Source organism: Ambystoma mexicanum, chromosome 1q (genome assembly GCF_040938575.1).
Source record: "Ambystoma mexicanum isolate Mex_15411 chromosome 1q, UKY_AmexF1_1, whole genome shotgun sequence".
Lineage (NCBI taxonomy): Eukaryota > Metazoa > Chordata > Amphibia > Caudata > Ambystomatidae > Ambystoma > Ambystoma mexicanum.
Genome location: NC_090922.1, coordinates 130,013,600 through 130,030,272, shown reverse-complemented (window position 1 = coordinate 130,030,272; position 16,673 = coordinate 130,013,600). Strand labels below are relative to the sequence as shown.

Sequence of the window (16,673 nt, the reverse complement as noted above, 5' to 3'; positions counted from 1 at the left end):
TGGTCAGATGCAACACTTCTTCCCTAGAGTAGCATCTAGGATATGACTTGCCAGTACCTCAATCACCAGAATCTGCCATTAATCTGGTCTGTGGCCGCTCTTATGATTTACTCAACATTACGTGTGCAAGCTGGGTAAGAATAGAAAGACTGTAAATATGAAGCATATTTCTTCCCTGCAAGCTTGATGCTTTTGCAAAATGTGTCAGTTCATTGTAAATATTCATTGATTGTATATGACGTGTCAGATTATGTAAATACTTATTAATTGTATTTTACCAAGTTCTATATGAATGAAATTGGACAAGTGATAGGTAGTCACCATGGTGTCTACTTTTTTCTAGTGAAGAAAATCCTAGATCTAAAGAATTAATGTAACTTATGCATGTCCCTATGGGACAATAGCTCTTGCTTATTATTAGAGACATTTTTCTATTATGGGATTCAGAACATACATGTGCTCACTGTCCACCCGACATATTTCATCCCCATTACAACTTTTACATTTTCTATTCCTTTTTCTCCATGCAGAGGCAATCCATATCATTTATAGGATATGCACTCTTATTATCCGGCATTTTTTTATTGTTATTTTTGACCACCACATTTTCATGTTTATTTCTATGTCTCCATGTAGAGGCTTTTCACACTAAACAGAAATACATATGCGCCTGGGTTTAGAATAAAGCGTGTTGAACAGAGCTAGTAGCCATCTAGAGTTTCACACATACCACCTGAGGCTCTGGCCCGGCGGTCATATATTAATGAGCCATACGCATGATTTATTAGTTTTCTGTACCAACGCATTTCATTATATAGCTCCTTTTTCAATCGTCACTACATCTCCCATCGGGCCCTGAGCATCCATACGTATCCGTTTCAGGACTGCTTCAGTAAACATGTCTACGTCACTGCGCTCCTTGCGTGATGAGGTGGTCGAAGAACACTGTGACGACCGTGCACATCTTCTGCCATGGTAACATCCGCGTTCCATGGCTGGGCAGACGCACAGGTCCTCCGTAACAGCTTCTAGGGTCTTTGGAAGACTGCACGTGACTCTTCCTACATCTTTCACATGGTTCTTTAGCGCAGGTATGATTAGGTCTATTTTCTAGACACTCTTAGTTGAACCAACTATGGCTAGTTGAGGCTACCTCACAGGGCTCCCTTGGTGATCCGAGCCTTTTCTTCTCTTATCTTTAGGACCAGCATTTTGTGATCCATCTACTGGAAAACAAGCTTAGCAATATTATGTGACCATATTACACTTTATCCCATTTGAGGTAAAAGCCTCATCAGTTAACGTTAGAGGGCATTAATGAGTTTAGACAAGGACTTTTAACCTGCGATAGAGTTTAAGGTATTTTAATACATTATCTGTTTTAGGCATACGCCTAAATACGTGCACCACAACTGATTTCTGAGCTCTAGCTCCATACTTCCTCACTACTTGACTCCCAGCTCACTAGGTAATATACATGCACAGACACAACTACAGCTCTGCAACCATTCTACTTTGCCCCTAAATCCAGCTGGGCGTTTCGCATTAATATGTTTCAGAGCTATGGAAGAGACATTAATAGAGGACAATGTCTAGAGCCACTCTAGCCACTTAGCTCACACCGACGACCACCAATATTTCATCAACACTTCTCTACTTATAAAAAACAGGTATGATAGATGGATTTGAGCATGGAGTGTACTGTATATTTAACGTATGACATGTGTTTTATGAGGTTACAAACTCACAAGATGATATTATATTGTATATTTGTACAACCCGCCCTGAAGAAGCACTTGTTTTCCGAAATTCATCGGCAAGGGCTTCTGCATGCAAAACAATGAAAGAGCAAGAGAAGAGCACAAATAAAAGAATGAGAATTCTGTGTATTTATGCATCTACAATGTTGGTGTTAATGTACTAAAAATATGTATTAACATGCAGTAGTTTTCACTACACATCTGGCATCTCCAGGTCTAGTGACTGTTTCACTAGACACCTTTTCTTTCATGTATTTATCTTGAAGTGGTGTACATCAAGTTTTCTGGATGACACCATTAAATCTAGGATTGAACACATTTTGAGCTTACACTAACTTGAATTACTTTGGCGGTACCCCCCTAACACCTCCCCCCCTTGTATTTTGACATCTAGGAATACTTCATACCTTTCACAGGTAACATTGGTCCTTTATTGAGCAGATATTATGGGCATATAACATTATCCATGCTTACTACCGCTCTAAAACTTCAAGGATCTGGATTAACCGTAAGCTTGCTGGAACCATCAGATTTTCACAGGACACTAGCCAGGGGTGCCCCCTATCTACGCTAATTTTTTCTCTAGCTATGCAACCGTTTGCGAGGAGAATCAGGAACCACCCTGAACTTAAAGGAGTTATGGACAAGGGAGTTCCCTTATAAAATGTCTCTCTCTATGCCGATTTCATGCTCGCCCTCACAGACCCAGTACACTCTCTACGTGCTGTCATTTACCTCAAATCTAGTGGTCTAAGGGTTTCTATCTCTCTCGGAGGAGGAGAATGATGATCGGACTGTACTTTGGGACATATGCCCGTTCAAGTGGGTGGATGACGCTATTCCTTACTTCGGTGTATTAATCCCGGCCTCCACCCAGGAGACTTATTGCTTCAATTTCCCCAACCTTTTAAAGACCTGATAAATTACTTGCAAAAATGGGGCTAACAAGATCTCAATGATGGGGCGTATGACTGCCGTTCAGATGAACTCAGTGCTCAGATTGCCCTATGCCGATTTGGCTCTTCCTGTTATGATACTGCTCACATCTCTTTGGGACCTGCAGGATAATATTCTAAACTTTATCTGGGCAGATGAAAAAAACAATCTCTAGGCGGTTGATGGTAACGCTAAACTGGAGGGGTACCCCAGACATGATCAGATAACACGGCTGCATACATTTCACACATGTTCCTGCCCTTCCAAATGATCCCTTGAATTATTTAGCTAACACCTTTTACAAATGTACTTTCTACACCCTGTTCCACTATAACCCTTGGAACTCTTTCTCTACACTGTCACTGAACATATACCAACTTCTTCACTACTTATGTATTACCTGTTCTACTGTACTAAGTAACTTGCTGTAACAGCGCCACGATGCCTCCGGGCCGCTGGGCGCTTTATAAATTCAAAATAAATAAATACCCAAACAACTTTGAGGTACTAGAGGAGAGCCCTTAGGAGTCAAGACACGCAGCAAGGCCTGGGACCCTTGCCACTAATAGTGGGTAACCCAAGCTTCATACCAGGTTTCAGAGCCCAACACCTCTCTCTTTGGACGCAGGGCAGATTCACAAAATTAGCACAGCTCTATAGAGATGGTACATCCCTAACCTATAAAGAAGGCAAAGCCGCCTTGCACATACCTGAAAGGGAAAAGTACAGATACATTCAATTGCCATTGGTTCACTAGCCTTGTAGTGAGGGTAGCAGCCCCTCACTCTCCAATAATATTCGAACTCAACATTGAAGATGGCTAAATTTCTAAGTCTGGATAAGGATTTGTCAACAGCTAGACCCCTGCACATGGTAAAGTAGGACGCAGAGATTGGCTGCTCTACAGATGACAGTACCTGGCCTGAGATACGGTCTGGTAAACACGCTTCCTTCAAATGTGTCACTAACGGAGAAAGTATGTATAAATTGTGTTACAGGCACTAACGGACTAACATTAATGATGCCCTGGATCCTTCTTGCTGGTGCTAATGTGGCATGGTGGGTAGTTACTTCAATATGTGGCAGACCTGCCCCACTGTTCAGGAACTTTGGGTGGAAATGTTGTACTGCATCAAAGCGACTAGGGGTGTCCAGTTACCTATGGACCCACAAGTTGTTCTCCTGGGTGGATCGGGCGAAGGGGTTTATCCACGCTGGTCACCTTGCAAAACCCATTATGCATCTGCTGCTTGCAGCGAGAATCACGATTGCTCATGCAATTGCTCGGAAGGCCTGATAACAGCTTTATGGTGGGTAAAGACCTGGGACATCTTGGTAGCTGAGAAGGCAACTTTCCAGTTGAACAGTCAAATGTCTACTTCTATTAACACTTGGTTGCCATTTATTGAATATTCCAGGGACTACCCTTTTCCAACCAAACCTCAAGAATTACTTGCTGCTGTTACAATAGTTTGAAGCACTGTACGTCTACAGATATTAGCAAACTGATTGTTTTTTTGAGGAAGTGGGTCAGGTGGGTGCTCGGGGGCCAGGGGGGCATTGGTGTGATTATCAGGGAGTTGTGTGTCCATCCGTTGGACCCAAATGGTAGGTTTAATGTATAACCAATGCTCTGACTGCTATTTCTGTTTTGCAAATATGTGTAATAAATTAAAACGTTATACAAAATATATTTATATATCTAGGTTAAATAAGAGGTCTTACCTCAAATGAATAATCCGGAGTTCTTTCATTCTTTCTGGGAGGCATCCCTTTAGGCACAATCTTTTCAACATTCAGTGCTGAAGAAAATAAACATTCTTATCAGGGCATCATTTTCCAATTTTCCATAACAATCATATTCATGATGCACTAGATAGATTTTTATAGCAAAATCTGAGGCAAGTATGCTTCATTTTACAGTTAAACTTCAGCAGCAGATTTAACACATATAAACAATCGAAATAGCCCACAAAACCATAGAAGGGTGTACTACAGCTTCAAAATTGTCAACATAGATTTATTAAGAATTGAGCTGGAAAAGCCTATGTGGTGTTCCCGATTTCGCTTTACAAATTGGTCATTTTTTTGCCCTTCCCATAGCTTTAGAGTGACCCACCTAGAAAACATTTTTTTTCTCCTCACCTCAACAACCCCCGAAGGCCTACTGCATATTCCAAATGACTCCTGCTTCGTTTTTGTTTAAGAATTGCATTTTCATGACCATGTGTTCCGAAGATGCAATTCGTAAAAAATATTGACATGAAAACCTCAGCATTCCTTTACCAACTCCTCAGTAGCAACCACCCTTATACTACTGCTCTTTTTTAATGCTCTTCTGCAAGTTAAGTACCTTAGCAGTCTATTTTAATAGTTACTGTCATTAGGACTTTGCTTTGTAACATCCCACTGTATTTCTCCCCTACAGTCTTCCCTTATTGCAGCGGTATAAAAAAAGTCTGCATTTGGATTCCATTAGTAGTTGCTGCTGTTAACCAGACTTACTTTAAAAGGCAGCTGGGGCCATCTTGCAGATGAAATGTGTGCATAAAGCGCTCAATTTGTGCACAATTTAATGGCGGGTACTTTAAGAGGCATAAGAAATCAAGGGGGTCCTTAAACATTTCGTAAAGCAACAAGACCAAAAACTCTGTCTTGGCTTAGAAGCCAAAGTAGCTAAGGAGCCTTTAAAAATGTGGAGTCTATGTGATTAAAGTAGTGGCTTAACTGCTACATTTGAGTTTTCGTACGTGGAATGAAAGTACATTGTAAAAGGTGTGAAATATAATAAATGTGCAGTTAAAAAAGAAATTGACTCAAATAAAGACACTCAAAGTTGAAATCAAACCAAATTAAAAAAGGTTAAACATCGCACAAAATGTGCACTCGTAAATAGCCACTGGCTAGTGATAGTAAAACAATTGTCTGCTGTGTGTATTCATAGAATTGAGGTGGCGAGTGACCATATGCCTGGCAAAGTAGATTGTAACTTGAAATGTGTACCCCTGGGTTAATGCATGTTCCAATTTTTTAAAGGAAATCCATGATTGAGTGTTCATCGAATCATTGTAATGACAAGACTTCAATACAGTATTTACAGTATGTTGAAATAATACATTATCTTTTGCAGTGTCCCAAGAAGAACAAGTTACTTCCCAACTGGTAACGTTCTTTCGTTTAGCTGTTCCTCCAACGTATTCCTCATCTTAGATAGTATTCCATCCAGCTTTAGCTGCTTCAGAATTTTTTTTCTCGGCAGAGGGCGCCGTGCGTCGATGTCATCGAGTCAATGGTCCCTCGAAGGCCTCCGAGGGTGGCGTCATCGGGTATACAAGTAGCACGCGCGGCGCCCGTTGGCCTCAGTTCTGTTTTTCCCCCCTCTTGCTCTACTGCGTAGATTGTGCAGGTAGTCCGGTATCAGCCTTGCGAGAGTTGAAGTGGCAATAACCCGGAAAATCTACAGAGGGGTAGGCTGGGAGGGTCGATGAGGAATATGTTGGAGGAACATCCAATTGAAAGAACGTTACCAGTTGGTAAGTAACTTGTTCTTCGAATGGATTGTGTCCTCCAACGTATTCCTCATCTTAGATAGACTCCCAAAGCAGTATAGAAAACTCTCTGGAGGTGGGAGTAGATTTTTGATACCATTATATGGTGGAATATAGCACTGCTTTACCAAAAGCAAGCTCCTTTGACTGGGAAGCATCCAGACTATAGAATTTTGAAAAAGTGTGCAGCGATGACCAAGTTGCTGCTTCACAAATGGATTTTATGGGAACACCTCTTTGAAGGGCTGTCGAAGAGGCAATGCCTCTGGTGGAATGGGCCCTTAAGCTTTCTGGTGGGTCTTTTCCCGCCAATCTGTAGGATTCTGAAATGCAAAGCACAATCCAATGTAATATGGTTTGTTTTGACACCGATTGACCCAATTTCCTTCCAGTGTAGCCAATGAAAAGTTGATTATCCACTCTAAGCTTGGAAAGCCTAGAAATGTAAAAGCTTTTCTCCTCCTTACTAGGATGAGGTGAAGGGTAGAACAATTTTCTGATTTAAATGAAAATCGGACACAACTTTAGGTAAAAATGAGGGTTTAACCCTTAATACCACTCTGTCCCTATGGAACACAGTATAGGGTGGCCCAGAAGACAGTGCCTGCAATTCGCTCACTCTTCTTGCAGACGTTAAAGCAACTAGGAAAGCGTTTTTCAATGTTAGTAGTCTTAAGGGACAAGTGTTCAGGGATTCAAAAGGGGCACACATTAAGAATTTTAGAACCAGATTAAGATCCCAAATTGGTACTTGGAAGGGATAAGGAGGAAACACATTGGTGAGTCCCTTTAAGAATTGTACTATTAAAGGAATTTTTAAAATGGGAGCATTTTTCCGAAGGGCTCTTGAAAATGGAAAGCGCTGCAAGATAACCTTTAATGGTCCCAACATTTAGACCTCTATGTGCTAGGGACAAGAGGAAGGACAACACTTCCGGAATGGCACATAGAAAAGGATTAACATTCTTTTCTCTGCCCCAGTTGCAAAACTTTTTCCAACGGCAATGGTATGGAGATTTTGTTGCTGACTTTCTTGCCGAAAGCAACACCTCCATGATGTCATCTGGAAGGTCCCAATCCTTGTATCTCAGCCTTTCAGATACCAAGCATGAAGGTTGAGAGTTTTGACCTCTGGATGGAGAACCTGGCCCTCCGTTTGTGAGAGAAGGTCCTCTCTCTGAGGAAGACGTAACGGAGGACAGATGGACATGTCTAGAAGGTCTGGGTACCACGTTCTCTTGGCCCAATCCGGGGCAATTAGGATCATGCGGTTTCCAAACCGTCTCAATCTCCTGATGACCTGAGGAATGACGGGAATCGGAGGGAACGCGCATAATAGTGGGAAGTTAAACTCCACCACGAAGGCGCCCCCTAAGGCTCCTCTAGGGGGAAATTCCGGTTGATTCCGGTCGCAAACAGGTCTACTTGAGGGGTTCCCCAAAGGGCGAAGATCTCTTGAAGGACTTCCTAAGCCAGTTCCCACTCGTGGGACACCGTGCTCTGCCTGCTCAAAGCATCCACCGTCATAGTCTCCTCCCCGGCAAGATGAACTGCCGTTAAGGAGATTCCTTCTTGAATTGCCAAATACCAGAGCCGCATTGCCTCTCTGCACAGAGATAGTGACCCTACATCTCCACTTTTGTTTAGATAATGCATGGCCACTGTGTTGTCTGTCATTATCAGGACATTCTTTCCTCTGACAAATGGCAGAAAAGCTTTCAGCGCTAGTCTGATTGCTCTCAGCTCTAAACGGTCGATGTGTAGTCCAACGACCGCTGATTGTCAGATCGTTGGCATGAGCTCCCCATCCCATGAGTGAGGCGTCCGTCACTACTGTAATCTCCGGCCATGGTTGCCAAAATTGTTCTCCTTTTAGGATATTCTCTGTCCAAGTCCACCACAGAAGATCCTGCCGAACCTTGTTCGGAATCTGAAGAAAATCCGTCATTTGACCTGAGAACTGGGACCATTGAGTCTTTAGAGGCCATTGAAGGGATCTCATCCTCAGCCGTGCCTCTGGCACTAGGAAGATGCAGGATGCCATGATGCCGAGCAACCTTAAGAAGTCGCAGGCCTGGAGATTTTGGGCATTTTGGAATTTGGAAACCATCTGAAGAATGTCTTGTGCCCTCGACTTGGGAGGCGAGCTATTTCCCAACGATGTGTCCAATACAGCCCCTATTCAATGGAGCTGTTAGGAAGGTGTAATTTGTGACTTCTTCAAATTGAGGGAGAAGCCCAGTCTGTGGAGGAAGTGGCAGGTGACTTTCAGATGATCCAGTGATTGTTCTGCAGAACGTGCCCTGATCAACCAATCGTCCAGGTAGGGGTAGACGAGAATCCCCCCTCTCCTAAGGTGCGTTGCCACAACTTCCATCAACTTGGTGACGACCCTCGGGGCGGAGGTCAATCCGAATGGCAGGACTCAAAACTGATGGTGCGAGTCGCCAACCACGAACCTCAGGTATTTTGTGCTTGAGATGAATTGGCACATGAAAATAAGCATCCTGGAGGTGCAATGACACCAACCAATCCTGAAGTTGAAGGGCCTGAAGGATCTGAGAAAGAGTGACCATCTTGAACTTGTCCTTCCTGAAGAACTTGTTCAAGCTTCTTAAGTCCAAGATGGGTCTCAGTCCTCCGTCCTTTTTGGGAATCAAAAAATACGGGGAGTACCATCCCTTGTTCCTCTCTGCTACAGGTACTGGCTCTATAGCACCTTTCTCCAGCAGGGTTAGAACTTACTGCTGTAGGAACAGGTCTGGAAACTTCAAAGGGCGTCTCCCTGGTGGATTGTTTTAAGGTTGCGTTTGAAAAGGAAGGCAGTAACCTTGGGCTATTATTTCTAGAGCCCAAACATCTGAAGTAATGGCTCGCCATTCTTGCAGATGCTGTGACAACCTGCCTCCCACAGATGTCTTGTGATGCAAGTCCTCAAAGTTGTTTTGTGGCGGTTGCTGCGGCCGCTGATGGCAAAGAGGCTGCAGCTGGAGCTGGCTTTGCACGTTTTCCTCGTCCACCACGAGTGGCCTCTCTCTGGCCCCTTTGACTGGCCATTCCTCTCGCTTTTCCATATGAGGAGTAGTAACGATAGGATCGTCCCCTCCAAGATTGTCCTGATGCACGAAAAGGCTGAGGTTGTCTAATAGCAGCTCCTAAAGACTTGGCAGCTGCTTTTGAGGTCTGCAACCTCTCAAGGCTCTCGTCAGCCTTGTTGACAAAAAGGTGAGACCCGTCAAAGGGCATGTTCAAAAGACTGTTTTGCATGTCTGGTGCGAAACCAGACTTCCGTAACCACGCAAATCCGCACATTACTGTGCTAGTGCCCATGGACCTGCTCACACTATCGGCAGTGTCGAATCCAGACTGAAGGGATTCCTGCATGGCTTCCATTCCATCTTCAACAATGGCTAGGAATCCTTCCCTTTCATCCCCTTCTGGTATATGCTCCGCCGCCATTCCAATGCACTCCCACAGAGTGTACGAAAATGTTGCCAAGGCACATGTGGAGTTGGCTGATTTTAACGCCATACTCCCAGCTGAAAATACCTTGCGTGCCCAACCATCCACACGCTTGTCATCCCTATCCGGAGGGATAGAAGAGTACGCCAACCTATTTGAAGCTGTGGCTGCCTGGACCCACCAGACTCTCAGGAGTAGGGTGTTTAGACAGATAGCCGGGGTCGCTACTGGAAGGGCGGTATTTTGAAGGGATTTATTCACCTGAGGAATAGAATCCAGAGTCTCCCAATTTTTAGCCACCCTATTTTGCAAGGCTACATGGAAGGGTAAAATTGGATCTTCGGTGGGACCATGATCCAATCGGTCAGATCATCCTGGATGAACTGATTTGGTGGTCTAGCCCATCCTAAATATTCGACCACCTTCGTCATTAGTTGACGGTATGAGGGACTGGCATGTTTCCCTGGTTCTGGCCTGCCAAATCTGTTTCAGGCCAAGTATCAATACCACTTGCATTATGCAAGGTTTCCACCAGGTCCCTCATCCTGCTTTCCTCAGAAATCAGCCATTCTGGGACATTTAGGGTGCCATATTCCAGTCCAAAAGGAACATTATCCTCATCAGACCTCTCTTGTTCTTCAAAAATTGAAGTTAATGATTTGAAAAATTCTTTCCTTGGAAGAGGTTTAAAAACCTTTTCTGAGAGAGGTGGGAGAGGTGTATCAGTGGAACCTGAAGGCATTACAGCCTTTGCAGCCTTCTCTTTTGCGGTTATTTTTACAGTTTCTGGCTGAGCTGGCTGAACTGGAGCCTTTGGAATATTTGGCACCGAGGGCTTTGGGGTCGACGTCGACAAAGGCGTTGATGGCGCTGAATAAATAATGGTTGTCGACGGAGCTGGCTTCGAGGGCGTCGAGGCGCTCTTCGAAGACTTGCCCTTTGAGGTGCATCGGGTTTCAGACAGCATCGGTGACCTCGAACGGTTGACTCGACCAGGGCAGTCTTTTTCGCTCAGTGTCCTGGAAGGTTCCCGATCCTTCCTCCTTCGATCACCCAGGCTCGAGGGCGCGCGAGTGTCGGAACGATAACGCTCTCAGCTGGTGTTACGCTCACCTGACTCCCACGGAGGCGCTGGCCTGGTTTGCGCTGCTGTGACCTCTTCTAAGGTGATGCGCAGGGTTCGGAAGACGGACTGGACCGGGCCCCCAAATCTGGCTTGTCTGGCTCACAGAAGTATCCTTCTGGAGGCGAAAATAGGGGATTAACTGTCTGCGGGGTAATGCAATCGACCTCCCACTTTCCCCTCTCACCCTCCTTGAAACCCTTCTGTGATTTCTCGTAGCGTCTCACCTTAGGGTCTGGAAGGACGAGCTCTCCATCCTGCTTCTGATGCAGGGGCGCTTTGGTATCCAGTTACTTCACTGGATTTTTGGATTGGTGAGAACCAAAATTGCTTGGCTTCCAGGTAAGTTTTTTGATAAGAGGTTCCCCTTGTGTCCATGCATTAATGTACTAATGCTAGTGTCTTTTTCCCCATAGGGGCCGGGGTACGGAATGCCGGGGAACAGGCACCGACCCGAGATGAGAGGTGAAATCCTTGTAGAAATCAAGTCTTTAATGAGCGTTTTTTGGTAATGTCTTTTCATTCGCTCATTAACGCCAATGTCTCTTTTTCCCCTTAGGGACGGGGTCCGGAAAAGCCAGGATGCGGCGCGGACCCGAAATGAAGAGGGAATGAAACAACAGGTAAATCTTAACATGGAGATTTAGCTTTCCTTATTCCCTTCTCTCTCTCTCACCTTTTGTTCTGGTCTTTTTCTCCCTAGGCGCTAGGGCGTGACTGCGAATCCGGATGATCGCTGCTGAACATGGAGGCGCCCTGTAAAGGTGAGTGAAATTCGGCGCTGCAGCGATCGACGCGATGAGCTTTTAAATTAAAGTCTTCCTTTTCAGGATTGTCGGCGAGATGTCTCCGGGATGCGGATTTAGCAGGTAAGGACTTTTCCTTCTTCTGTTCTCTTCTTCTCTTCCTTTGCAGGTGATCCAGGATGCTGGCAGGCGTGGCAGAAGTCAGGATTCAGGAGCAGACATGGTGAGCGTCCAGCTGCTAGATGCAGAACAACGCGAAGCACCTGTGGGTGTTCTGGTGGGGTTTAAATAGCCTTGGAAGAAGTTCCAGGTATGTATCCTTCCTCCAATCAGGTATGTATCCTTCCCCGACCACGCCCGGATGGTAAATTAGTCCCACAGGTAAAGTACTTCCTTTCAGGCCTCAAGGAGGCCGGGATCCTGCAGCATGGTCTGCATCAGGTAAGTGCACCCAAGCATTCCCATAATGAGCCTGGCGCCTATGGCGCCAGGACTGATGTCTTTTATGAGCCTGGCGCCGTAGGCGCCAGGACACTGTCCAAAGGGCCACTATATGGGGTTGCTGGGTCCTTCCTTGGGGACTGGATGTCCGCTTTCGGGGACGCCGGGCTTGAACCGGCTCCCTGGGAGCGGGCATCATGACAGCTGGCTTCTGAGAAGGTGCAGACCGAGGCTTACCTTTTTCAAACACCGCCATCATTTTTACCCTGAATGCTTCCCACTCTTCGGAGGAAGAATGTTTTGTGGGGCATTTCATCCTTTTTGGGGAATCGTTCGAGGACGAAGTGGAAGGGGACCGGTGGTGTCTTTTCTTAGACACTTCCGTCGTAGACGAATAACGATGAGAATCGCTTCGGGACCTAGACTGATGCCTTTCGCGTCGAGGAGATTTCTCCTCATGGGACCTCGACTCGACGCTAGAGGATTTTTGGTCGGGTTTACGACCAAAACCTGCAGTTTTCCCTTCTTCTCTCGCAAGGCCTTCCCCGTCATCGCCTGACACTTCGTACAGGCCTCCATATCGTGGCCTTCCCCGAGGCACCACAGACATTCCTGGTGCAGGTCCGTGATGGACATTTTCGAACCGCAGGATTTACACTTTTTGAATCCCGATCGTGGGGTCTTAGTCGGGGTCGACGACGAGGACATATCGAATATCTTCAGTTGTTTACTGCGTCTCAGAACTATTTGAGGCGTGCCGAGTTTTTGAAGCAACACGTACTGTGGAAAAACGGAACTGAGGGCAACGGCGCCACGCGCGCTACTTGTATACCCGATGACGTCACCCTCGACGGAGGCCTTCGAGGGACCATCGACATCGACGCACGGCGCCCTCTGTCGCGAAAAAATGTCCCAAGCAGCTAAAGCTGGATGGAATACTATCTAAGATGAGGAATACGTTGGAGGACACAATCCATTTGAAATTAATTTAGGGAAGTAGGTTCATGGAACCCAGGCCCAAAGGCAATTTTTGAAAACTCAGTCTACCTAAAGCCCTGCGCTTTCCCTCATGTAAACCACTTCAGTTAGAGCATGCAGCATCAGCAGCAGCAGAGCAATGCCGACAATGGGACCCCAATCCAGAGTCCCTGTTACAGTACTGATGGTTCGTGTCGCTGGGTTGACCTCACCCACTCACCCAGCAGGTTCTATGTTCCCTGCTAACCCTTTATTAGTATGAACAGAAGGAGCAGCCAACTAGGCGGGCAGGTGGTAAGGATGTCGTTTTGAAGACAGGAAGGACAGGACCCCAGGTCACACCCACAACACTGTCAAGTAAACAGATTATTAGTATACTGGAGTACTTCTGAAAATAGTCTGCCTCCCTCTTCGAACCCTCTTGCTACCAAAATGAATGGATGCAAAGCAGCTGGGGAGTTAAGGGTGAACGCAAATTAGTTGTGTCCAGCAACCAGCCCCGAGAGGCAAAGAAGCTTGCTAAGTAGCTGCCGTTTGCTAGAACGTCGTAATACTGTGGAACATTGGATACAGAGACAACAGTATGCACCAGATCTACGAGGGATACACGCCCCCTTTATTTTTCTTGAGACTTTCTTTAGTGGACTGAACTACATTAACACTTTTCTTGCTTGTTATACATAATAATAGCCCCTATTTTTTATGTTTTAGGTGTAATTATTTGGAGCACTGCCCCCTAAGTCCCAGAAGTCCATTTAATCCCTGGGCTGCGCGCCTCTGTCACGCGTGCTTTCGGCAAGTGGCTTGCCAAGCAGCTGCTGTTTGCTGGCTTGTGTGCTCGTGTCTCACTGACCCGCGACTCGCAAACACAGCATACATCTGCTCGCTGGAATTGAGATCTGCTGCTTCCGTGCCTTCACTATGTGTGGGTAAGGCTCCTTGTCGATCCCAAAAATCTTCGGGGAATCTTACAGCTGAATGAGCGGTTTTCTCGAACAGAGCCTGTGCACGTAAAGTAATAAACCACCCAGGGTTGCTTCCAGATTTAAAACTGGCTAAAATTACTTGTTTATTTTCGGCCATAGAGCGTAAACGTGAGGTAACAACCAATTGAATTAATGTGAATGCAGAAGATATATCACGCAATTAAATTGTGGAAGACCTCTGTGTAAGTCTGCCCTGCATAGGATCTAAACTGATATCACAAGTATTCCAGTGCCCCCGTGCAATAGTCCCTCTTAATGATAATAATGGTGTAATTAATGAAGAAAGTGTAAGAACGAGGGGCGATAGATTGCCGGTTGCGGTAATGAATGTTTTGCCATTTATTTGGCACTGAAATACATGGTGACCTGTATGGTGCTTCAGGTAACAAGGCCTCAATGTTGAAGGTCTTAACACCGAGTGAAATAGCGAAGATTAACTTGAAAATGGCACTACTGCGATCTGATCTCAGGTATCCAGGTTGCTCAGCTGTGAACACTATGTATTGTGAAACGATTGCATCTGGGGATGTAGGTATCTCTTGCAACAGCAACAATGACCCTTATGGCCACTGAGGAGTGCTAGTATCCCCACCTGCTGCTTCCTCTCCGCCAAGTGTTTTCACTCCTTCCCCTTCAGGTAAGGATGAGTGGACCCACAAGAGGGACGAAGGGTGGTCGTTTATGCCGTTACCAGATAGTGCTTCAGCAGGCTTGTGTACTGCATAGCACTCCATCCACCGAGAGCTCACCAACTACCACCTCTAGGAAACTAGCTCCTATAAGTGATGATGATGCATCCAAAAATGTAAGCTTTGTGAGTATGAGTACACCAGAATTATTTGAAGCCCTAGAAAATGTGCTGACCACCCTAATCGATAAGTGTGAATAACCAGGTTACTCACCATAGTGACCACCTTACTCCTAGTCCATAGTCCCCTTTCCTAAACACTTATGGGACATTCCTCCGTCCTGTGGGACGGGACCGAAGCACTTTGTAAAAAGCATCACATTTTTCAAAAAATTGCCCTTCCTCTCTTTTTACACCAGGTACTGCACGCGGCCGTAACCCCGACCTTCTTAGCTCCGCCCAGTGCATCGCCATCAGTCCTTTTCTATCGCCAGGTCAGAGACCTTTAAGCAATTATAGAAGAACCTTATTAGAGGGGACGGCGGGCGGGCGTATGGAGGAAAGGGGACTATGGACTAGGAGTAAGGTGGTAACTATGGTGAGTAACCTGGTTATACTCCTACGTCCCGTCCCCTTTCCTCCATACTTATGGGAGATTCCCAAGCACTCCTCACAGGAACTACGGGTGGATGGAAACCTCCTTACTGAAAAAGGTTTTTCAACATAGCCTTGCCAAACTGAGCATCAGATCTGGAGCTCAAGTCCAAGCAGTAATGTTTACAAAAAAGGTTTTTCAACATAGCCTTGCCAAACTGAGCATCAGATCTGGAGCTCAAGTCCAAGCAGTAATGTTTACAAAAAGCCGATGGGGAGGCCCAAGTAGCCGCTTTCGCGATGGTCTCCCAGGGGACATACTTTTGAAAGGCAACAGCAGCTGCCTTGCCTCGTACCAGATGTGCATGAATCCCTTTAGGAGGCTGTAGACCCTGAATAGTGTAAGACTCCGTAATACAGGCAGCAATCCATCTGTAGATAGTCCCTTTGGATGCCTGCTTGCCCTGCTGTTACCAAAAGTCACCAACAGTTGAGAAGAAATCCTAAGTTCAGAAGTTCTGTCCAGATAGAACTTAAGAGCTCTTCTAACAACCAGGCAATGCAAGACCCTCTCAGCTTCCGAAGCCGGGTTTGGAAAGAAGACAGGCTGCGAGATTGACTGATTTAGATGAAAATCGGAAACCACCTTTGGTAAGAAAGAAGGATTTGTCCTAAGGACAACCTTATCCTTGTGGAAAACCAAGAAGGGATGCTCCACCGACAAAGCTTGGAACTCACTCACACGCCTTGCCGAAGTAACAGCGACCAAGAAAGCCACCTTCCACGAAAGGTGCTTAAGATCTACCATAGCCATTGGTTCGAAAGGCTTATGGCACAAGGCCGTAAGAACCACATTCAGATCCCACGTCGGATGCGGTCTACGAATAGAAGGGTAAAGACGCATTAGACCTGCAAAATGCTGTTTAATTACTGGATTTGACAGTGAGAAAGAGCACTGGTCCATGGATAGGTAGGCGGCCACAGCCGAAAGATAAGTCCTGCATGACAGAACATGAATGCCCGACTCAGCTACATGAGAGATGAAGGACAGCACTGTGTCAATCGTAGCCACCCTGGGGTCCAACTGTTTGGCTAAGCACCAGTGACAGAACCGAAGCCACCTGCTCTTATACCGAGACCTCGTCGAGGGCTTCCTGGCTGCCTGAATAATACACATTGTCAGCAGACAGGCTGAGATGTTCTAAAGATCTGAACTCAGGCACCATGCCACGAAGCTGAACGATTGTGGGCAGGGGTGCCACAGCTGCCGATCCCTCTGGTGAAGCAGATCGGGAACTAGCGGAAGCCTGATCGGTGCACACACCGACAGATGTTTAAGCTCTGAAAACCAGAACCTGGCCAGCTACCACGGAGCTATGAGCAGAAGAGAACAGTTCACCGTATTATTCAGCTTGCAAATCGTCCGATGAATCAGAGGCGGAGGCGGAAAAGCATAGGCCCTCATGTTGTG

At 45.9% G+C, this 16,673-nt stretch overlaps 1 protein-coding gene across 1 annotated transcript in view; it reads right to left on the bottom strand.

Annotated features, from left to right (window-relative positions):
* ZCCHC14 (zinc finger CCHC-type containing 14) overlaps positions 1-16,673 on the bottom strand; it is a 1,189,754-nt gene that overhangs the window by 804,695 nt on the left and 368,386 nt on the right. The window contains exon 3 of the mRNA XM_069636185.1: positions 4,422-4,498. Coding sequence (XP_069492286.1) covers positions 4,422-4,498 — 77 coding nt within the window. The remainder of the gene's footprint in view (positions 1-4,421; positions 4,499-16,673) is intronic.